General features: G+C 32.8%; 1 protein-coding gene across 6 annotated transcripts in view; it reads right to left on the reverse strand.

Moving 5' to 3' along the window:
• The window catches only part of PTPN12 (protein tyrosine phosphatase non-receptor type 12), an 85,068-nt gene that overhangs the window by 21,987 nt on the left and 37,277 nt on the right, over positions 1–25,804 (reverse strand). For 4 of the 6 annotated variants that reach the window (XM_072791414.1, XM_072791411.1, XM_072791412.1 and 1 more), the window contains 8 exons: positions 25,401–25,509; positions 16,638–16,714; positions 14,534–14,629; positions 13,668–13,706; positions 10,819–10,890; positions 7,275–7,334; positions 5,917–6,059; positions 2,301–2,367 (listed from right to left, as the gene is read on the reverse strand). In XM_072791414.1, coding sequence (XP_072647515.1) covers positions 2,301–2,367; positions 5,917–6,059; positions 7,275–7,334; positions 10,819–10,890; positions 13,668–13,706; positions 14,534–14,629; positions 16,638–16,714; positions 25,401–25,509 — 663 coding nt within the window. Of the gene's footprint in view, positions 1–2,300; positions 2,368–5,916; positions 6,060–7,274; positions 7,335–10,818; positions 10,891–13,667; positions 13,707–14,533; positions 14,630–16,637; positions 16,715–24,938; positions 25,024–25,400; positions 25,516–25,804 lie in introns of those variants that run through there. The other 2 variants (XM_072791415.1, XM_072791416.1) reach the window with 2 other exon arrangements.

A 25,804-nucleotide genomic window follows, 5' to 3' on the forward strand; every position in this document is an offset into this window, starting at 1 on the left:
GACCTTAAATTACATGCTGGATGACCAAAAACATTTATTGAGCACTACCTAACATCCACTAGACACTACTGCTAGCATAGTGAATACAAAGCTAATCTTAACCCTCAGGGTTAATCTTAACCCTAGTGAGATATGTGAACAAATAAATATCCAGCCAAGATATAATTGAAGTACACTGGGAATAAAGATGCTGTGACTAACTCTAGTTGGTGTGTGGAGTGAAAAGTGAAAGAAATATACATAAGCACAGCAAATTAAATGTATAATGTATTTGGGGAATTAAGCTCAATGTGGATATAGCCTAAAACTGAAAGAAGGGGAGGTATTTAAGGAGGAAAGAAGATAAGGGTACTTGGGATCAGACTATAAACATAATAAGAGTTAGAACTCCTTCTATAGGCCACTGATTTCCTGGGCTGGCTACATAAGGACCAGCTAAGAAAATTGGTAAAAATACAGATTCGTCAGCTACATCTCTGGAGACTGAAACATCCTCAAGAATTCTTTGGTACACCTGTAATTAGAACTACTACAACAGGTAACACAGACATTGAGTAGATTTGATACTTGGTCCGCTTTTGCAGCAGAGGAAGAAGACAGTCTGAAAAGGGGAAAAAACTGGTAAAAGTTTACTGAAGGAGTCTAAAAAAAGATACAAAGTTAAAAATTATTCCCAGGTTTAGTGCTTGAGAGTCTTAATATACATCAAGAGATTTTTACATCAAGTCCTAACCTAAGACAAAGATTATAGATATGTTAAGCCAAATGCAATCAAATGAGGACTATGTTCAAAATACACAACTTCTGAAATGTCTAGATATTTATTTTACTTACTATTTAAATGCCTTTTTCCATACCAATTTTAATCTTTGACTTTTATGTTAAAATGGGTTAGGATCCTGGTTAAATTTTGTTAAAATTTAAAATTTTTTAATTTTTAATTTGAGTATCAGAAGGTGATTACAACTTTTGAGGAATACAAAAATAAAATTTAACCCCAGAGGGCTTTTGAAGAAAATTTAAAATTTAACTATTCTCTCGCAAAATTGAAAAATACTAAGAAGGCGGGGGGTGGGGGAGAGAAAGAACAAAGGGAGGAAAGAAGGAAAAAAAATCCTATTTTATTAATCCTATTTTACACACAATAAAGATGGACATATTTACAGAACATACTCTAAAACTATAAAGGTGTCTACCTGGCTGGCTCAGAGTAGAGTATATAACTCTTGATCTCGGGGTTGTGAGTTCAAGCCCCATGTTGGCCATAGTGTTTACTTTAAAAAAATAATTTTTGAAAAAGCTATGAGGAGGGGATCCCTGGGTGGCTCAGCAGTTTGGCGCCTGCCTTTGGCCCAGGGCGCGATCCTGGAGTCCCGGGATGGAGTCCCGCATCTGGCTCCGGGCATGGAGCCTGCTTCTCCCTCTGCCTGTGTCTCTGCCTCTCTCTCTCTCTCTCTGTCTATCATAAATAAATAAATAAATCTTTTTTTAAAAAAAAACAAGCTATGAGGAATTAAAAACTTCTCCCTAACGCACAGAATATGAATAGTATAGAACTAGCAAAAGAAGCAAATCTACATACACTGAGAAACATTTTTCAAATCTGTAATGAGGGCTGTTTTATTCACCTTTTATCTTTCACAGTACTGAACACAATGTCTTGGAAATAGTAGTGGTGGTAACAACAGTAACCCCACAGTTGTAATGAAAACTCTGAACTGAGCACTTGCTACAAGACACACACACAGTTCTAAAGAACTTTACAAAGGTCAATTTATTTCTTATGAATTATTAATACTATCCCCATTTTTTTGGTTGAAAAATTGAGGCAGAACGAAATTAAGTAATTTGACCAAAATCCCACAGCCAGTAAATGATTAAATTTTAACCTGGGCAGTTTGGGTCCAGACTCAGCATCCTTAACCACTATAATACAATGTTTGCATTTAGGCATAAATACTTCTTGAATTGACTACATTTATATCTAGAATATATGTAAAAGGTAAGGAGGATTCTGTATTGGAAAAGTGAACCCAGACTTTACATTCTTAGTGTAGGTATCAATTCACATAAAACAAATTGTGGTAACATGTTTACTTTGCTGCCTCATGCATTATCTCAAGTAATATACATCATTTATACTTTTTTCCAGTTCTACTACCTTTTTTCTTACATAGTAAAGCTACTTCTAAAAAAGTAACATGTAAAATGAAACACATGCTATAATTTATTGCAATTAGCCATTAAGATGGAAAATAATAGATCAATTGGATATAATGCTATATAAAAATTATTCTTACCCCAGCTTTTAGTAAATTCCATGTATAATCTATGGCACAAATGGCACCTGTTCTTCCACAGCCTGCACTATAAAGTTTGAAAGAACAATTTGATTTTTGTCATAAAAGAACTATAAAATAAATGAACATGTTAATTCTCAGAAGCAAAAAAAAAAATCACTTAAGAAATTTGACAACATTCTCTTTTAGTAAACAAATTGTAATTTAGAGTGTGTACACAGCAAACATCTTTAAGATTAGTATTTATATCTCGTTTTTATTTAATTTAGGGAACTTCCAAGATTCAAAGGAAACCTAAGTGATTCACAGATTATTTAAGAGTTTTAACTTTGGAAGTCTAATTCTACCTCAGAAAATCTTGTCTAGCCAACTTAGTTAACTTGCAGAGAGGAATTTATTTTTTGTCCAAAATGGCTCTGGTGCCTTAGAGAAGAAACAATACATAATTTCAATTTGCAAAAGGTAGAGAAAACATGAGCAATACCACAAGCCCTAGAAACTGGTTTGAACACTAGCAGTGATTTCACCAGAGCAACAAAGATGCGTGATGCACTCTCATTTCCTAAAAAAACAACAGAACTTGGAGAATGTAAAGTGAAATTCTGCAGGTTTCTTATTTTAAAACATGACAAAAGTACTTTAGAGCAACTGCTTCTCAACTGGAGGGAGTCAGGAGACATGTCCCTCAGGACTGAGAATAACTCTGAGTAATTAAAGACATTACTGTCTTCACCAGAATAATTTTTATTTTTTTATTTTTTTTTCAGAATAATTTTTAGATAGAAAAAAAGTTGGGTAGCATTTTAATGCACATCTTGAAACCTTTAGAAATAGCAGTAGTTTGTCAAACATGTCATCTAACAATTCCTGATAAATTACATCTATCAGCAATTGAATATGATTTTTAAAAAGCTCTTTAAAAATATCAGTAATAGGGATCCCTGGGTGGCGCAGCGGTTTAGCGCCTGCCTTTGGCCGAGGGCGCGATCCTGGAGACCCGGGATCGAATCCCATGTCGGGCTCCCGGTGCATGGAGCCTGCTTCTCCCTCTGCCTGTGTCTCTGCCTCTCTCTCTCTCTCTCTGTGACTATCATAAATAAATAAAAATTTAAAAAAAAATCAGTAATATTTATTTTTAACTACTGATATATTTATCAATTCCTTCCATCAAAACATTTTCAGAATTCTGAGTTAAGAGTTACTCTGGGCCAAATGACATATATTTAAAACTTGATGGTTAAAGTGTGACTTTACAAAGACTTACACAACCAGACTGATGAAATACAATGCAAAATTCAGAAACAGAATTGAGTATATGTAAGTATTACAAAATGGTGGATTCTCCCATGAAAGAGGAAAGATCAGACCGTTCAATGAATGATACAGGGAAGTAAGGCTAACCAGAACAAAAGCTGGATTCTTACCTCATAACTTAATCATAAAAATTCCAGATGGATTAAAAATGTTTACAAAAAAACCTATAAAAATGCTTAAAAGGAGTTTATGTACTATTGTTATAAAAGGACTGTCTAAGCATCTTAATGGACAGAAAGCATACATGAAGATTTACAACTCTGACTACATAACAAATTAAAACTTATGTGTGGCAAAAGATAGGCAGAGTAAAAGCTATTTAAAAACCCTGCTACTGGGATCCCTGGGTGGCGCAGCGGTTTGGCACCTGCCTTTGGCCCAGGGCGCGATCCTGGAGACCCGGGATCGAATCCCACGTCGGGCTCCTGGTGCATGGAGCCCGCTTCTCCCTCTGCCTGTGTCTCTGCCTCTCTCTCTGTGTGACTACCATAAATAAAAAAAAAAAAAAAAAACCATGCTACTTAAAAAAGAAAAAAGAAAAAAAAAGTGCTACTGGGATCCCTGAGTGGCTCAGTGGTTGAGTGCCTGCCTTTGGCCTGGGGCATGATCCTGGGATCGAGTCCCGCATCGGGCTCCCTCCGTGGAGCCGGCTTCTCTCTCTGCCTGTGTCTCTGCCTCTCTGTGTCTCTCATGAATAAATAAATAAAGTCTTTAAAATAAAAATGCTACTTAACATGACTAAAAGTGTACAACCTCAATATATATATATAAACAATTTATAACATGATTATTAAGAGATGAATGACTGCTATAAAATAATTGGTAAAGTATACAAACAAGCAATTCACAAAAGAATATGAACCATCAAGAAAAAAACAAAACAAAACTCTTGCCTGTCATGCAGGCATTAAATCAAACAAACAAAAAGATAACAGTATTGAGGAGAGTATGGGAAAATGGGCACCCCATAAACTAATTATAATTAGCATTAGCTTTATGGATAACAAAAGTTAAAGTATGTACTAAAAGCATGAAAAAGTTCATGTTCTTTCACTTAGAAATCCCATTTGCATATATATCCTTTTTTTAAGTTACGGTTTTATTTTCTTCTTAAATTTATATTCAATTAATTAACATATAATGTATTATTAGTTTCAAAAGTAGAGGTCAGTGATTCATCAGTCTTATATAATACCCAGTGTGTATATATCTATCCTAATAAAGTAATTACAGATGTGCTCAAAAATTTCATGACGAACACCTGCCACTTAGACATTTAAACTATTCTTTTAGATGAAAAAGAATGGAGGAGGGATAGTAAATACCAAAGAATGGGGAAGTTAAATATAAAGTATAGGGCAGTCATAATTCATTGTAGAAAGAATAGTTACATGATTTAGAAAAATATACATGATTATTTTACATGGGGAATATTCTTTAAAAATACTACACACATACTGAAAGGACATATACTGAAGTTTTTAAATGATCACCTCTACTAGAATTGTGAGCAATTTCCTTCCTTTTATGTAGGTATTTTCTAAGTCACTACAGTTAACATACTATTTTATAGTGGTTTAAAAATATTAAATGGTCTATTTAATTTTTAAAGGAAAACCCTCCTATCAAATTGGATTTATGATCTACATATACTGACTGGGTAACATTGATAGAACAAATGATTCTGACTAACTTGTGAAGAAAAGTCAAAGCAATTTCTATAATTAGATTTTTCTTCTTAAACAGTCACCTATTTAATTAAATGGTCAACTAACCACTGAATTAACTGAAGAAAAATACTTTTTTAATTAACTAAGTTGTTAACTGACTCCCACATGCCCATAGCAAATCACCCTTCTGGCCCATAAATAAAAAGCAGCCTTTTCAACTACTAATAGTTTTTCTTATCCAATAGGTCTGACTGTAATGCTTATCATTGATGTTCTGTCTCCACTAAAAAAAAATCTTTGAACTATTTAAGTAACCAGTAAATTTCTGAGTCTGAGAAATTTCATTTACCTTTTATAGCAAATGTGAATGCAGATACAAGTCACTTAGAGAAAGAAACAGTTTTATGAAGTACTGTGTTTCCAAGTCTTTTAGAAGAATCTAATGTAAATTAAAAATTAAGAGAAGAAAAACTGCCTCAGAATTCAGATAGCTTTTACTATTTGGTAACCCCATATAATGACTTATCTCACTTGGTAATTCCAAAAATTAGGTTTCAAAATACCATACATCACCCATATTACAATGCCACTTATATTCCAAAGTACTTAAATATTTGGAAAATTCTTTTTACCTGCAATGAATACAAATAGGCACATCTTCATGCTCTTGATATTTCCTCATTAAGCTGATCATATCCAGAATAGAATCAAATGATGTGGGAACATCATGGTCTGGCCAATTCACATAATGAAACTGATATAGCCTACGAGATTCCTTCAAGAATAACAGAAATTCAGCAATTATGAAAAGACACTACAAATTTTAAAACCTACAGAAAAGCGTATCTCACTTTACCATCATTTCTAAGATATTTATGTGGTATTTAACACTGCCTCAAACAAATAAATGATAACTACATTTACTGACTCTCATATACTAAGTACTGATCTAAGGGTTTCAAATATAACAATTTATTTATTCTCCATGTGATGCTATGAGGAAGGTACTGTTAATACTATCCACGTTTTATAAGTAAGTAAATTGAGACAGAAAGATGAAATAACTTGCCTAATGTTTCACGGTAAGTAACAAATGTGGGATCTGAACCCAGGCACTCTTACCTCCAAAGCATGCACTTTAACCCTTATATTTTGCATATTCTTTAATTAATCCACAGTAAATGGATGAGCAGTACATCATAAGCACTGTTTGAGTCTACGGTAATTAGAAGACTATTAGAATAATAACTGAACTGAAAAAGAAAATTAGAAACAAACGTGTCCAACCCCAACCCATTTCTTTATTTTATATCAGTGGTTCTCAAAGTATGGAGTGCTGGAACTATGTCTATTTAGAAACAGGAAAGTAGGAGGTGTAGTATGTTTACAAATGTAATAGTTGGGCAAGACTGATGCACTTGATGGCCATGATTAATTGTTCAAAATGGTTTAAAATTTTAAAATAATCAAAATATAGAGACTGAGGAAGAAACCAATAGCATTCTCTAACGTCCATCAGATTTTGATTTCTTCCTAGAAAATTATCATTTTATATAGATCTGAAACACTAAAATCAAGGGCCTCAAGTGAAAACAATATATAATCTAAATGAAGACTTCGTTTTGATGGTGGTTCGTTTCTAAAAAGTTGTAAACTAGCAAAAGTGAGTAGTAATTCTGTAAACAATGTAATAATCTGCTTACTGTAATAGAGGAAAACTATTTGTAGCAAAGATCCAAATATTCCAAATATAGTAAATTTTATTTAGGAAAATTGTTTTAAGGTAAAATATATATTACTTTATCTAATTTGATAAGCTTAAATTAAAGCTCAAAATACTAAGTAAAACATTGCACCCTGATTTTCTTCTTATTTTACATAAAGGAAATTAACAAATTTCCTTAACTATGCAAGATAAGACAGGCTACAATTTATATATCTTCTCTTTAAAAATTATCCTTAGAAACCATCTCTAAATGGAAAAACTTACATTTTGAAATTCAAGTAAGAGTGTCCTAATGAAGTAGTCTGTTCTTGCTTGTTCAGCTTCCTAAAGGAAAACATTGTAAGTCAGTATGAACACTGAAACAAAAACATAAACACAATGAAACAAACAATAACCTGTATTTAAAGTCCACAGTATAAAATTAATCATTAAAATTCCAGGTATACCTCATAATTACAAAAACAACCATTCTAGGGCACCTGGCTGGCTCAGTCAGTTAAGCATTGGACTCTTGATTTTGGCTCAGGGTGGTGAGATCAAGATCCAAAACAGGCTCCACAATGGGCATGGAGGAACCTGCTTAAGATTCTCTCTTCCTCTGCCCACCCAGCAGCACCCCTCGACCGCTCTCCCCACTCAAAATAAAACTACACTAAAAACCATCAAACCATTCTAAAAGTCACTAAGTTTTACTTAGAGTTAAAAACAAAACAAAACAAAACCCAGAAGTGTCTGTTAACCAATTACTTAACTAGGAGTCCATCACCAATAAAATATTTGCAAATTTATAACTTCCCCAGAATTATGTTACAGAAATAATACAAAAAATATATAATAGTACAAAAAACCTACTACCATCTTCAACTATGATTTTCCTAACCTAACAGTCAACTTTCAGTTAACTGAATACCAACTTGGGAAGGAAGAAGATGCACTCATAAAATTCTAAATTATTATTTTGGTTGATGACAATATAACTACTTTAGAAGTCTCTTATTATCATTTGTCAAAGTATTAGAATGAAGCCATTATATCGGTTTGTCCCTTAGGAAACTGTTCTTTCTGCTTTGTAGTTAAAACCACAGATAATCTTTGACACCGACTGTCAAGAACAGGGTAACCTGTTTTTTAATAAAAAGAAGATTCAATATTACTCCTGCTTTAATTTTTTAAATCACAGTAGTTCATTTTGAACTTTTCAAATAACAATAAAGGGGACGTTTATGTTTTTACTTTCAACAAAAAAAGGAGTATGGATGAAAACACCATTCCAAGACTTAACTTCTTTTTTCTTTGAAGATTTTTTTTTAAGATTTTATTTATTCCTGAGAGACAGAGATAGAGAGAGAGAGGCAGAGACACAGGCAAAGGGAGAAGCAGGCTCCACGCAGGGAGCCCGACATGGCACTCAATCCCAGGTCTCCAGGATCACGCCCTGGCCAAAGGCGGCGCTAAACCGCTGAGCCACCCAGGCTGCCCTTTATTTTATTTTCTTAAGTAATCTCTACACCCAGTGTGCGACTCGAACTTAAAACCCTAAGATCAAGAGTCATATGTTCTACTGACTGAACAAGTCAGGGACACGTAGGCTTAACTTTTTCTTGCCTAAAAAGGCTAGATTGTAAATATTTCTGGCATTGCAAGCCATAAAAGTCTTTGTCTACTCAGCTTTGCTGTTTGCTGTTGTGATAGGCAATGTGTACATTAATGGTCATGGTGGTATTCTAGTAAATATTTACAAAACAGGCAGTGGGTCAGACTGACCTATGCATAGTGTGCCAACATCTGGTCTAAGTGGTTACATGCAGCAACATGCAACTGAGTTCCTCCTAAGAAGTCCTCCCTCCAGGGATGCCTGGGTGGCTCAGCAGTTAAGTGTCTGCCTTTGGCTCAGGGCGTGATCCCAGTCTGGGGATCGAGTCCCACGTTGGGCTCCCTGTGAGGAGCCTGCTTCTCCCTCTGCCTATGTCTCTGCCTCTCTCTCATAAATAACAAGTAAGACCCTTAAAAAAAAAAAAAAAAAAAAAAAAAAAGGAAGTTCTCCCACCCTCTCCCACCAATATTTTACCCTCTTTCTCATCACCAAATCCAGAGAGCTCCGGATACTGTTCCTGATACTGATTAAAACCTGACTGTCAGTCAAGTCACTTACTATGGTTATTTAATTATAAAGTTAATCTTTTTAAAGATTCATTTATTTAAGAGTGCGCAAACAGGCACAGGGGGAGAGAAGAAGGAAGAGCAAAGAGAGAATTCCAAGCAGACTCCCCACTGAGTGTGGAGCATGACTTGGGGGCTTGAACCCACAACCATGAGATCACGACCAGAGCTGAAATCAGGAGTCAGACACTTAACAGACTGAGCCACCCAGGCGCCTCTATAAAGTGGATTTTTGTTTATATCAGTGATAACAAATCCTGAGTTGTTGGAAATAACCACAAGACATACAAATTGCTTCCTCTTTGAAATCTTGAAAGGATTTTCTTCTTTGGCATGAATTGACCCCAGTATTGACACATCAAACCAGCAACTGCTAATCAAATCGAACTTCTCATCAAAAGAACTTCTTAAATTATCTTTTAGTTCAATTTGAAAAATCACCCAGGACCCCTGAGTGGCTCAGCGGTTGAGCATCAGCCTTCAGCCCAAGGCGTGATCCTGGAGTCCCAGGATCGAGTCCCACATCGGGCTCCCTGCATGGAGCCTGCTTCTCCCTCTACCTCTGCCTCTGTCTCTCTCTGTGTCTCTCAAGAATAAATGAATAAAATCTTTAAAAAAATGAAAAATCACCCCAAAAAGTCAATTCATGTTTTTCCAAATTATAATCTTTCTTTCTTCTATTCATTATTTTAAATATTGTTTTACTATTCTTAAAGCCCAACTCTTCAAAAATTTCAACTCATTTAGTTGTAGAATGTTAAGCATCATTTGTTTTTTAATTCGTTTTCTCAGATTTCTGCTGTGTTAGTTTTAGAACAAGAATTTAACTCATTTCCAGAGCTTATTAAATAGATATTTAAGTTTCATAATAAATTATCTGCCATATAGGATCAATTTTTACTCCTAGGATTGCAGTTCTCAAAACATCTTTGTATATAATTTTTAAAAATCTGGATAGCATAACATATGAAACATTAACACAATACACTATACTTCAGTCATCAAGGGTTTTTCACATATCAGTTTGAAATTACCCTGAGATTAAGAGTCACATGCTCCACTGAGTGAGCCAGTTAGGGACCCCAACTTGATACTAATTTTCAAATAGATCATTCAAAGCACACAGCTAGGTTACTCTGTTTACCCTTATATACATAAACATGTATTATCAACTTATATATAAAGACTAACACAAAATTAACATAATAAAAGGAAATTACACATTTATGAAGTAACTTTCAAAGCTTTTAAATTTAAAAGCAGCATAAAAATAAACAACATTTTTTTTTTTTTGAAGATTTGTTTGAGAGAGAGAGAGAAAGCAGGGGGAGAGGCAGAAAGAGATGGAGATAGAGAATCCTCCTGCAGACCCCCTGCCAAGAATAGAGCTGGATGTGGGGCTCAATTCCAGGATCCTCAAATCATGAACTTAGCCAAATCAAGAATTGGTCACCTACCTGACTGAACCACCCAGGCACCCCTAAAACCAAACATTACTATTATTATTTTTTATAATTAAGTGCCAATTTATATGGAAATATTGAATGCTTAGCTTTCATAAAACTGAGTTCATACCATATTATAATTATTCAACAGTTTAGCATCCCAATTTTCTAATTAAATAACATACATATAAATAAGTACTTACACAAGAAATTTTAAAAGGTGCAAATGTTATAGGTTCTTCTCCATACAAAGGCCAATAGCGTTCACATTTTTTCTGTTGTCCAAAAAAAGAGTCAGTAAGTAATTCGTATGATAGTTTTTCCTGAACTTTTACAAATACTTTGTGTACTAGTGTGCAACTTGTTGCTTTTCCCAGAAAACAAAAAAACCTGACATCAGTAAGACAAAGTGTTAGAAGAACTTAGACTTATCCAACTGTTCTTAAAGGGTAGCTACTGTTGGCTCTTCAAGATTACTCATAAAAAAACTTATTAATGTAAGTGTCTGAGCTGTTCATTGCTATCTGCTTGGTCAGTAAGAGTAAACTCCAAAGATCCTCTTCTAGAAAAGAAACACCGTTTTAAAAAAACAAAGTGCCTGGCACAACAAAGTTCATTTAGTATAAAGGATTGCCAGACAAGTCCTAATACTTGTAAAATGACAATCTCTATAATATCTAGCTGAATTCCCGTTAGGTATAAAATCTGTGGATAGTGGATAGGATAAAGCTACTTGCTTTAAAAAGAATTTTCCAAGTCCTAACGTTACTATTTTATTGACCCTTAGGTTCCTTTACTTGTAAAAATGGGAGTAATAATCCTTATCTTGCACCATTGTTGCAAGTACTAAAAATATTTTTCAAATATTCTATTGATGGTAAAAACTCTATACAAGCATGATGTACTATTTAAATTATCCACTTTTATTTGAGATTACAGAAAGTTTAATTAGTTTGCCCTCTTACCTTCCCATTTTTAACAAGTATAGACTTAGAACATTCAACTTTCACTGGTTACTAATATTAAGCCCCATCATTTTAGAAACTTTGGTTAAGTGAATGCCTAACTTTGTAGAAGATACAGTGATTCTGATGCTAAGAAATGATGCAATTTTATCAAGATCCTATAAAATTAAAGCCTGTAATTAACAATCTAGCTTAAAATAAACCTTTGGCAGTGGGCAATGCATCAGTTCTTACCAGATTCTTACAGGTCTAAACACGTAAGTGAAATCATTAACTACAGACTGGAATTATCTCTAAGTTGACAATAATGCACACAGGACAACAAAGTAGAACTATATAGTAAGTATGTCAATTTAGCTTACAGTAAATAGTGGTAATATTTTAAAAGACTTAAAACCACACACCTCATTTCCCAGTGAAAGTTTACAGAGAATAATAAAATTAATTAAATTATTTTTTAGGGTTTTTTTTTTTTTTTTTTTTTGAAGAGAGGGTTTTCTACTGGGTCAAGTCTTAAATCTTGAAACAAGCAAAATACAAGTTATTGGAGTTTAATTTAGTAAGAAATGAAAGCTGCATGACTAACATGTCCCTCTTTATAAGTTATAACTAAGGACTGGTATTTATATTCCAGGTATAAACTTAATAAACAATCAATACCAAAAACTATGTGCTAAACATCATACACGTGTAACCTAAGAACATCATTCATTACAAAGATGAGGAAACTAAAGCTCAGAGAGATAGTTCACTTCACCATGGTCAAAATGATAGTAAAGTGTAGGTTTATTTGATTTCATTATCTATGTTCTTTCCATTAAGTCATATTCTAAGTCAAGATGAATCACAAAATCTTTAGCTTCAAAAATTTCTGTATTCAATACCTTTTTTCATCAAGTATTATTACTGAAATACAAGTAGTAAACTTATTAATAGAATGGAAGGAGGAATAAATCCTAACCTTTAACAGTAACTTAAAAAAACACTAGGAGAATGAAACTGAAATATTCTACTGCAAACAATTAATAATACTGTTTGTTACTAAAGTACATCCTGTCGAATCTTAAACAGATAATTACTTAATTTCTTGGTTTGTGTATTTTCTAATCTTAGACTGTTAATTTTCTACCCAATGTTAATTAATATTTCCACTACTGGTAAAGGATTTAGTAGGGAGGAATGACAAAAATTATTAGTTAGAATAAGATTTTCCGTTGACTTATATATTACAATGTCCACATAACTAAAAGATGCACTATCTTGCTTAATGCAATATATCTCTTACTGAATAAAATTTCACAAGAATTTTTACAACTTTTTTGCTAGAGGTGAATTGGGTAAGGTGATAAGTGAAATAGATTTTTAAAAATTCCACTTTAACGTACCACATTAATATAAAGAAAATTCAAATCACCACATAATTTGTTCTAAGTCTGATATGTGTGTCGGACCACACTTAAGTTTTACTTAATATCTATTATATATAAATCTATTAGCACCTTCAATATTAAAACTTAATTGGTCTTAATGCTGCACAAGACCACAATGGTTTTAAAACTATTTCACTAGCACAGAGTATAAAAATAACAATATTAAAAATTTCAGATTAAGGAATTTTGTTCTCTTTGCTTTTGAAGATAGTACGAACAAAAGAAATGTTGTATTCTCAGAGAAATCAGAATATTCAAGCTACAAGTTGGTGATAATTAATAAAAATTTTTTTAACTCATTTTCATTTGCTCAATTTTATTCTTATTTTGAAATACCTCTCTACTTCAGTCCATAAATAGTCCATAAATACTTATAACATCATTAAACATCTAAAGACTATGAAATAACACAATATCTACTTTTTAAGTGTATCATAAAACATACCTATGAAATGTAAAAAAAAATGTTCATGTGTTTTAGAGATTATGATGTTCCTTTTATCAAATAAAACCAATAGCAGGACACAAAAAAGAAGTATCTACTTTAACCACTTGGGTTCAGAATATAATAAAGGACCAGGAATCATAATATCACTAGAAATGAAGTGATAAAAAGGATACTCCACAATTATTTTAAATGTTAATAGTTATACATACCCTTCCCATCTCAAATTCTCGACAGGCCATCACAATGATCTAAAAAGAAATGGGAGATGGGATGAGATGAAGAATGTACCAGTTAAACACAATTTTACTTTATAAACAAAATATGAATTCCAAGAACTACTTTTTACTCTGAGTAAAATTATACCTGGCCTGTCAAAAAAAGTAGTTTTAATATTAAAAGCAGGAGTTAAAGAAATGATCAAAATAACACCTTATTATCAAGGGGTAACTATACAGCAACAAATTAAATTGGCTTCAATTAACATAATGTATTTTATTTGAATTAAACTTTATGATTCTTACAGGTTGGCCTCTGACTTTTGAAGTTACATTAAAATATAACTTTTAGGATATGTTTACTCAAACACTATGAAATATTCTAAATACATTTAATAAAATTATCTGAAGGTTGAATGCATTTAATGTGTTAAACAAAAAGGTTATTAGATTTGCTTCTTCATCCTAATATTTTGTAATGTAACGTTTCAAACATATAGCAAAGCTAAAATAATTTTACCTACCATCTATATTCTACCCTTAACATTTCACTCTTCTTGGTTCAATCACATAGCTATCCCTCTATCCATCTATCAGTTCATCTTACTCAGTAAGTCAATAACTTACTAGTTATTGACTGAGGAAAAGTAACTAGTAAATTACTTATCTTCTTAAAATAGTTCAGCTAATTAGTGAGAATTGAATGATACACCCTAGATTTCAATTTCTGTCTTTTTAGTAAACGTTATAATTAACATATCCTTATGGCTAAAAAGTCTTCTTATCACTTATTCAGTAAAACATCCTATGTCATTACATTAATACTTCTCAAAACAGATTATGAAAGGTAAATTACTTACTACGACATTGTACTCCCATATCATCCTCCAAAAATCTATTACTGTATTTGCTAAAGGTCCTTGGGTTGCCACATACGCTTTTGGCCCATAAACACCCTAAAATAATTAAAAGGAAATTTCATATTATTATAATTACCAAAAATACTCCCTTACCTAAATTTTAAGGTTTCAAATTTTATTAGTAATACTCCTCTTTTCACATAAAATATTTCTAAATAATTTTTCTTTCATAGTACATAAAAGCATGACAAAATATATTCAATTCACTTCAGCTTTTGGAGAAATACTATTTTTGTGTATTTTTAGACATGGCACACAGAAATGATAATTAAACTAAACTGCCTTATGCTATGGGATGCCTGGATGGCTCAGCAATTGAGCATCTATCTGCCTTTGGCTCAGGTCGTGATCTCCAGGTCCTGGGATCAAGTCCCACATCCGGCTCTGTGAGGAGCCTGCTTCTCCCTCTGTCTAGCTCTCTGCCTCTTTGTTTGGGTCTCTCATGAATAAATAAAATAAAAATCTTAAAAAAAAAAACTGCCTTATGCTAATTTACAAATTATTATTTACTTGGCTCTTAAAAAAGAAGCCCCAATACCTAGTCAACAAAGCTCGCTGGAAAGAAACATAAAAAACATGCACTGATTCTAAAAACAATAGTAAAACTACCTAACAGTCCAATTATTTACTCAAAAGGTTTACTTGGTACCTACAATATACATATCTAATTACATACCTGGGAATATATGAAATAATATGCTAAACTAGTACATAATATAATCACACAATAAATCACTGTTACTAAGTAGAATTAAAAACATGGACTTTTCTTTGTTTTCAAGGATTTTATATTTAAGTAATCTCTATATCCAACAGGAAGTTCACACTTACAACCCTGAGATCAGGAGTCGCATGCTCCATCAACTGAACCAGCCGGGTGCTCCAAAATACTAGAACTTTTAACAAATGTCCTTATAAAAGAATATCAACATTGACAACATCTAAAACAGCAAACCACCTACATATTAGTCTTTGTTTAACTTTTTAGTTTTGGGTTTTGCCATAATTTTAATAAAATTGATTTTGTTGGGGAAAAAAGTTTTTATTTGAAATCATGACTGTTTAATGTTGACATAGATAATATTAATTTTACCATATAACTTGTACCACCTTAATATTTCAACAAAATATTTTTTAAGTACCTATAAATACCATATATAAAAGAACTGAAATTATTCAAAACACAGAATAACTATTGGAACAAAGTAGTCTTTTATTTAATCAAGTAGCAGTTTGGGCAGCCCCGGTGGCACAGCGGTTTGGTGCCGCCTGCAGCCCAGGGTGTGATCCTGGAGATCCAGGATCGAGTCCCATGTCGGGTTCCCTGTGTGGAGCCTGCTTCTCCCTCTGCCTGTGTCTCTGCCTCTCTCTCTCTCTCTGTGTGTGTGTCTCAATAAATAAATAAAATCTTTAAAAAAAAATCAAGTAGCAGTTTGAATCTATTGATAACTATGTAAGAACTTGACTGCTTTTGTATAAGAGTAACCAAAAATGGTTAACTACATAAAGGCTGTATTTAATCTTGTACTCACTAGTGCTGCCACTCGAAAAATAGTGACAATTTTCAAAAGGTATTAATCTAAGTCTGTAATTCTATAATTTTGAAACAGTATTACACACTAATTCCAGCCCTGATAATTTATCCTCAGAAATTCGAAAGAAAAATGTTCACTGCAATATTACAAACTGGAAACAACCTACATAGCTCAACAACACGGAATGACTATGTCTGTACATTTTTGTACATAAACTCAGAGGGACAATGGAAAAGATTTAGCAACTGGTAAACTGTTTATAAGTCTTCAATGTAAAAAAAGAAACAAAAGAAAAAATAGAAAGCCATCACAACTATCATGAAACTAAGCAAAGTCTTTATCTTTGTGAATAAGGTTAGAAGGAAACCACATAAAAAGTGTGCAAGGGCTGTAATTTTCTTTTTGTTTTTGCTATTGATATAATATTCAGGCAATTTAAAAAAAATTTAATTATTATGTAAGAAGACATTAAGTAGGGCAGAGAAACACCATTTAAAGTTAATACATACCTTAATAAAATTTGCATTGATATAGTCTGAATCTTGAGAAGGAGTCTTTAAAGTCAACTTAACTCGACTGTGATCAACTATAAGGAAAAAAAAATAAAAAGAATTTCATGAATTATGCCCTGTTGATAAACATGTTTTCTAATAAGCCATATAACTCAAAATATTTTCTTTAAAAAACTTATAATATCATATTTATAGAAAATAAGTCTATAAAAACAAAAATCTGATGATGTAAAGCTATGTTTTAACGCTATACTGTAATCAGAATAATCTCAGGAACTCTTTTAAAATACAAATTCCTGGGCATCATCCCAGATTTTGCTAGACAAGAACCCAGGGTGAAGCCTTTGCAGTTTTTAAACAAGTATATATGAGGTAATAGACTCTAACCACTGATGTACAAGCTCATTTGCTAAAATTCTTATTAGGAAATGTAGCTTTCATATTTCACCAGAAATTATAAAAATTAAGTAAATTATGACAAATGAAATAAGATGATTCATAAAAGTGCTCAATACTACACTTGGCAATAATATTCATTATTAGGTAATGACAACTTAAGGCTAAAAAAAAAATCTTTACCAAAAAAGTTCCAAAATAGAAATTTCATTAGTTTTATAGAATTGCAACTTTATTTTTAAAATAAAAGTAGTATGTATATGATTTTTAAAAATCAGATTTTAAAGAAAGTTTTTTTTTTCTTTCTTTCTTTTTTTTTTTTTTTTAATTTAAACAGGCTCCATGCCCTAATGCAGGGCTTGAACTCACAACCACAAGACCAAGACCAAGACCTGAGGTGAGATCATTTGGACACTTTACCAACTGAGCCACCCAGATGCCCCTTAAAGAAAGGTATAAAATGAAAAGTAATCTTCCCCCACCCTTGAAGTCCAGGTCCCTTTCCCAACAAAGACACTATTAAGGTTCTTTTTACCTTGCAGAAGTAATTTTTATGCATATACCTACATACTTGAAAAACTATGCAAATGCAATCATCTCATATTCTGTATCTCACTTTTCAGTTAATCCCATATCTGGGAACTCTTCCCAAAGCTAATACATATATCTATCTTATTCACATAATGTTACATGAAATCCATTATATGGATGTTTTATTATTTATTTAAACAGCTAGTGTACTGATGAACCATTTTTTCCTATTAAAAACACTACCACACTGAATGCTGCTGTCCATGTATCTGCTTTCACTGCTAACAGTGGTATAAGATAGGTTCTTAACAGAAGAAATGCTACTTGCCTTCTAAAAGGTGTACAGTAACTTAAACAGTACAAATGCTATTTGTTAGAGTGACTGGTGTTCTACTTTTTAATAAGTGACATTCTAAAAAGTAAAAACATCAGATGTGTATTTCTTGAACTATGCAAGTGGTCACATATTTCATAATTATTGATTAGATTTCTTTTACCATAAACTGTCTGCTTATATCCTTTGTACATTTTTACCTATGTCTGTTTTCCTACTGATTTATATGAAAAAAAAAATCAGTCTTTAGTCATAGATAGTACAGTTTTGTTCCAGTTTGTATTGATCCTTAAAATTTTACTTAAAGCTGATTTTAGATTTACAGAAAAACTGTAAAAATAGTACACAGAATTCTCAAATGTCCCTCACTCAGCTTCCCTTAATGTTACATAACCATCACACAGTTATCAAAATCAGAAAATTAACATTGTCACACTATTTTAGTAATTATTAGTAATTAACAGACTGCATACAAATTTCCGCAATTAAAAATTTTTTTTTCTCTTTCCCACATTACATGTAGTTATTATTTCACCTTAGTTTGTTCCAATCTATAAAAGCTGCTCTGACTCATTTTGTTTTCTTCTGATTAGAATGAGGGTATGCATTTTTGGCAAGAACACCAGAGAACGATGATGTGTCCTTCTCAGCGAGAAGACACACCAAGTGGTTTATGATGTCAATATCATATTACTTGCCATGTTAACCTTGGATACTTGGTTATTATGTTGTGGCCTGGTTATCCCCACTGCAAAGTTACTATCTTCCCATTTGCCATAATAAATATTTGGGGGGAGATACTTTGAGTCTATGAAATCCTAAAGTAGTAGGATTGACTAATAGTCACAAGTATCCAGATTAGAGAAAACCACAACATATAATATGTGAAATGCTATTATCATATTATGGTCCTTTCTAATCCAGGGACAATGAATATTAAAGGCAATTAAAGGGCAGCCCAGGTGGCTCAGCAATTTAGCGCCGCCTTCGGCCCAGGGCCTGATCCAGGAGACCCAGGATCGAGTCCCACATCGGGCTCCCTGCATGGAGCCTGCTTCTCCCTCTGCCTGTGTCTCTGCCTCTGTGTGTTTGTGTGTGTGTGTCTCTCATAAATAAAATAAAATAATAAAATAAAATAAAATAAATAAAATAAATAAATGCAATTAAAATAGAAAAAGACAAATACAGAAATGGTAACAGATGAATAAAACTTAGCAAACTCTTAAAAGTCATCTAATGAATAATCTGTCAATGACTCAAATTTTATACATTAGTACTAGGGCTCAGTTCCTCTGATGTTATTAATTTTTGGTGAAATCTTTGGAAACTTGTAGGAAGAGATACAGAAGACATACTAGTCTCCAATTAAAATCATTGATCTCTTTTCTGTGTTTCCAGAAAAGAAAATGTTTATATGTTTACTAATGCTTTGTTTCTTATCTCATTTGATCTTCTGGTAAATGGGAATACTCAGTTGTTAGAATAATGACAAGTAATTTACACGAAGCTTCCTCTTATCATTTTTGTTAGTAATGAGGAGTCCCAATTAATTACCTTTATTCATGTGGCTATTAGCCTCCAGTTAAAGTATCTCAAACATAGGGCTTTGTACAACAGTCGGTTTACCACTGGATCCTCAGTAATATGTTTCTGGGGATTGTGAACCCAAATGAGAACAGTGGCTCCCAACTCATCGTCCATACTGGGACCAGGCTGCTACATCCAAACTGTTAATTTTTTTTAAATATTCTATGATAGAGAATTTTATGCATACACAAAAATAAAATAACATAATGAATCCCTATATATCCATTACCTCATTTTAGTAATTTCAACATTTTAAGGTTTTTATCTAAGTTCCAGTTCGATTACAGTGTAATATTTAATTACAACATTTTGCCAATCTTATTTCATCTATCTCTAATTATATAACACCTGGGGGGGGGGGTTGGAGAAAGCAAATTAAAATACAAGACTTCTGAATACAATATTCTGTAGTAAGTTTGATTCAGTAAGTTCAAGGTGGGGCAGAAAAATGGCTTAAACTGAAGCACAAACAAACTTTGTAGTCGTTGTTTTATACTAAACAATTGTAGTATGTTATTGACAATTTTTAAAAATCAATATTAGGTTGCTTATATAACATAATACATCATCCTATGTATTTTCAATTCTTCATTGGTGCTATTAAGCATAAACATGTATAGAACTTAAAGAAAATTAAAGAAATGAAAACAATTATTCCTCTCCATGGTTTTGCTGATTGCCTCTACAATCTCCCAAGTACCCAACTCCAAATATGCCTGGGTGGCTCAGCGGTTAAACGTTGGCTTTCCACCCAAGGCATGATATCAGAATCCTGGGATCAAGTCCCACACCTGGCTCCCTTCATGGAGCCTGCTTCTCTCTCTGGCTGTCTCTCTCTCTCTGTGTTTTTCATGAATAAGTAAATAAAATCTTTAAAAAATAAAAACAAAAAAACAAGATTGGCCACACAGGAGGCTCCCTAAGAAGCAACTTTTTTTTTCCCCCAAACAAACATCAGCAACCTATGGCAACAAGGAGAAAATATTTAAATATTGTCACCTCTGAAGTAACCAGAACTTCCTCTTGATTAAATCCTAGGTCTTAGGGAAAAAAAGAAAACTCTCCAAATTAAATTATGATACATACATCACACTAATCTATCATTTCTAAAGGACAACCAGTTTGATTTTAGTCCTCTGAGCAGACAAAGCACAGATCATTCTTGACACAGGGCATCTAAATATTTCTTAATTCTGGAACTGGCCTCAGTATTCTAGTATAAAGTAAATCAAATCTCCAAGACAGCTCCAGAAAAACCTATATAATCTTTGAACAATGATGAAACTACTTTTAATGGACCAAAAGCAAAAATGTCTGCTTTTGCCAGTTTGACATTGTATTAGAGGTCCAAACTAGTAGAATAAGGCAAAAGAGACATTCAGATAGGAAAGGAAGTAGTAAAACTGTCATTATTTGCAAATAAAATGACTCAGTATATAAAAAAAAGCTAAAGGATCCATAAAAACTGCTAAACTAATAAATGAGTTCAGGAAGGTCACTGGATTAAAAAAAAATCAATACAAAGATATAAATTGTATTTCTATGTGCTAGTAATAAAGAATTTAAGAATAATTTCATTCAAATAAAGAATTTTTTAAAAATACAAGACTTGTACACTGAAAATAATAAAACATTGCTGAGAGAGAGTAAAGATCTAAATAAATGGAGAGAGACATTTCATGTTCACAGATTGGAAGAATCAATAAGGTTTAAGATTGGCAGTTCTCCCTAAACTGATCTGTAGATTCAATGCAGTCCTTATCAAAATCTCATTAGGGTTTTTTTTGCAGAAATTGACAAGTTGATCCTACAATTTGTATATAAATGAAAAAGAAACCAAAAGAACCAAATAAATTTTAAAAAATAAGAACACAGTTGGAGGACTTAATTCTTGCTTTTAAAACTTACTACAAAGCTACCATAATGAAGACAGTATGATACTGGCTTAAGAATATAATAGCGTAGTAGGGAAAAAAACAAAAAGCCCTTATATTTATGGTCCAATGATTTCCAACAGGGGTACCAAGGCAATTCAGCGGAGAAAGGACAGCCTTTTCAACAAATGGTATTAGAACAATCCTACTTACACAGATTTCAGAACAATCCTACATACACAGATTTCAGACAATTAACTGAAAATGGATTATAGACCAAAATTTAAAAGCTAAAGCTATAATAGTACTAGAAGAAAAATAAGAAAACAGGGAAAATCTTTGTGTCCTTGAATTAGGCAGAGTTCATGGATAGAATATCAAAAGTATGATCCATAAAAGTGACAACTGGACTCCATCAAAATTAAAAGCTTGCACACTTTAGGGCAGCCCGAGTGGCTCAGCGGTTTAGTGCTGTCTTCAGCCCAGGGTCTGATCCTGGAGACCCGGGATCAAGTCTCACGTCAGGCTCCCTGCATGGAGCCTACTTCTCCCTCTGCCTGTGTCTCTGCCTTTCTCTGTCTCTGTGTCTCTCATGAATAAATAAAATCTTTAAATAAAAAAAAAAAAGCTTGCACACTTTAAAAGACACCTTAAGAAAATGAAAGGACAAGCCATAAACTGGGAGGAAAAAATTTGCAAACCATATAGATGAAGAAAGACTTGTATCTAGGACAGCTAAAGAACAACTCAATAGAATTAAAAAGAAGTCTAATGGAAGTACAAAGGATTTGAGGAGATTTTCACCAAAGAGGATATATAAGTGGCTAACAGAACATGAAAAGATGCTCAACATCATTAGTTATTAGGGAAATACATGTTAAGAGCACAATAAGATACCTCTACATACCTACTAGAATAACTATAATCAAAAAGACTGACAGTAAAAAGGAATGTGGAGAAACTGGAACCCTCTTATGTTGGTGGTGGGAAAATACAACAGTATACAACTACTTTAAAAAAAGTTTAGCAGTTTCTTAAAAAGTTAAACACAAGCTACTATAGAATCAGAAACTCCATTCCTGGGTATCTATCCAAAAGAAAGAGAGCCATGTGTCCACACAAAGATTTGTATGGAAATGTTCATAGAGGCATTATTCATAATGTTCATCAACTGGTGAATGGATAAACAAAATGTGATATATCCATACAATGCAGTACTACTGAACAATAAAAAGGAATGAACTACTGATATATGCTACAACATGGATGAATCTCAAAATCGTGCTTCGCAAAAAAAATCCAGACATAAAAGACTACAATTTATATACTTACATTTATGTGAAATTTCCAGTATAGGAAAATCTAGAGACAGAAAGCATTAGTGTTTGCCTGGGGCTAAGGACTATAAACTGACATAAAAGATCATTCTGGGTTGATGGAAATGCCCTAAAACTGTACTGTGTCAATGGTTACACGACTCTATAAATCTACTAAAAATTATTGTATATTTAAAGTGGGTAAATTTTATGTATGTAAATTATACTATACCTCAATAAAGCAGTTTAAAAAAATACTGTGTCTGGAAGCACTGGACATGCTAAATATGCAAAGGAAATTGACAGCTTACATTATTTTTATGACAGTAAGTAAATATACATTTCTAAGTACAATTGCTTTTAATATAGTTTTCCAAATTAAAATGACTAAAAATTTACTGAAAACTGACTTACCAAATCTTAAATAACTTAAAAGGAAAAAAGACACTACCAGTCTGACTAAAGCATAATGATTGACCTCAGGTTCTAAAGCAAGGTTTCTCAACCTCAGCACTACAGACATTTTGGCCTTGTGTAATTCTTTGCTTGTGGGGGGAGGCTGCAGCCTCTGTATTATAGGATACAATAGCATCTTTAGCCTCTCTCTACCCACTAGATGCCAGTAGCAGCCTGCCATTCCATATCCCAGTTGTGACAACCAAAACATCTCCAGACATTGCTAATTGTCTCTTCTAAGGGGCAAAATTACCCTAGTTGAGAATCACTGCTCTGGACAACAACTACCTGAGTTCAAATTCTCATCGACTCTATTAACTGTGTCACTAGCTATATAATTTCTCTGCGTCTCAATTTCCCATTTGCAAAGTGGCAGATAATAGTACCTACCTCAAAGTTTGTTGTGATGATTATGGCAAATAATCCATTTACTACAGAAGCTGACAGTACAAATTAGGGTTTTTATTTATTAGAGGGTCAATTTTACAGCACCCTACTGAACTTCCTCCTCTATCTCTATTTAAAATTGTAAAGCTTCCCCCTTCTAGTCTCATCTTTCTCTATGTGCTTCATCCCTACTATATTATCCTCGATACCACTAGTTACCATCTTAGAGACCATATATGTTATTTGTATTTATTTATTGTCCATTCCCTTGACTAGAATATAAATTCCACAAAGGCGGGGATTTTTGACAATTTGTTTTCTACTGTATCTCCAGCATACAGTACTTGCTCAAAGCTTTTTGAATAAAACAAAACATACGAAAATAGAAACCTGGAGCTGTTTAAGATTCATTTCCCCAGATGACAGAAAAAGAAAGTAAGGAAACTGTCTCTTTAATAGTATGTACATTAATTCCAGAGTACATTAAGAGCATGTTGAGATTATCTTGCTTAATAAAAACTGTCCAGAAAGCCATCCCATCCACCATTCTAAGGAAGACTGGTAAGAAAGTGGAATGTGTTTTCCAAAAGCTTAATGTGTACTTACTGTGTGCTAGGTATAATTCTAAGCTTTTTAACATGTACTAACCTATCTAATGCTAAAAATAATCATAAAAAGTATTATTATTTTAATCTCCATTTTACAGATGAGGGAAAAAAGGCACAGAGGAGAGGAGTTCAGAGTCACATAAATACCAGGTGGTAGAGCCAAAACTGGACTTTCAGAGCCAAAACTCATCACCATTATACTACATACACTTGCCACATAGTAATTCTGCTAATACTGGCCACCCACAGATTCCACAGCTGAGAATACAGTCGAACAACGAGAAAAAGATGAAGGATTACATTTATGCAAAGAAGACAGTGAAAAAGAGGGATGAGGCAACTTGAAATCCAGAAGGATATCATGGAAGAAGAAAATTTCAGAAATAGAGACTAGTTGATGGCATCAAAACAGTTAACAGGAGTAAGCACTGAAAAAAAAAAACTACTAAATCTGGCACAAAGAGTCACTGGAAACTTTATCAAAGACATTTTAGGGAGATGAACCTTTAAAAATCAATGAGATTTTGTCAATTTTATCTCAATAAGGCTGGGGAAAACAATGAATGAGAGTTGAGGGAATGGTGTCATGGAATGTATTTCAAGACATCGAAGGGAAAGAAAGAAACTATTAGCAGCTTTAAGAGCTAGCACGTATGATGTAAAGATTTTATATAAAACAGGAACACTCAAGTATGCATGCTTTTAGAGTTAAAAGTATTTTGCCAAAAAATGTGCTTTTAAAGAATAAAATTATATTATTTGTATAAAATAATGTTATAAGTCTAAGGTAGATTCTCAGAGACACATACTTAGACTACTGAGAAAGCAGGTATCAGGCATGAATCATCTTATATGGTTCATTTTTCATGCATAATTAGTCAATTACGGTTCTAACTGTAAATAGATAATAGATAAGAGTTAATATTTTTAGCATTTTATAAATTTATTCCATTATATTTACAGAATTATCTATTTCATTTTAACAAAACAACTTCTTTGAACAGGGAGTCACAAAATATATACTTGGATTTTTCTGTATTTAAAAGTTAGTATCAGAGCAATTATGATGCTTAAAGAAAAAAGTAAACAACAAAAACTACTTTCAGAAGAAAGAACAAAAAGCACAATTACAAATTACCTTATCATGTACCTTAAAAGAGTAGTTAATTACTAACTCAACAATCAAACTCATTAGGAAGAATAAAACTAGTTTAGACTACAAGCTACTAATTAACATTTCCAATTGTACTATGAGGGCATTTCAAACTTACATGGCAGTATGTCCTTATATCTGTTCTTTTTAACATTTTCTTCTTTTTCTCCAGTGGCTGTGGGATAAATCTTTTCTGTTCTATATTTGGTAGACAATCTTCTTAATCGCTTAAAACATAAACAAAAAATTCAAGTTTATAAAAACATTAATATCTTCACAATTTTAATGATTTATAAATAGCTCTTTATTGAATTTTGCTAACCCCAATTCCTTAAAACTCATTTTCCTGTTTGTCTAAGCTCACAGTATCTCCCTATCCCTTAACAATTAACCCCAAGGAAATTTTTTTTTACCTTAAGTGAAAACATAAGATTAATATTCCAAATGGCATTGAAAGAGGACACCAAAATACAAGAAAGCAATTTTATTTAAAGAAATCATTAATAAGTTTAGTCAGAATAT

The sequence above is a fragment of the Canis lupus genome, chromosome 21 (assembly GCF_048164855.1).
Source record: "Canis lupus baileyi chromosome 21, mCanLup2.hap1, whole genome shotgun sequence".
NCBI lineage: Eukaryota > Metazoa > Chordata > Mammalia > Carnivora > Canidae > Canis > Canis lupus.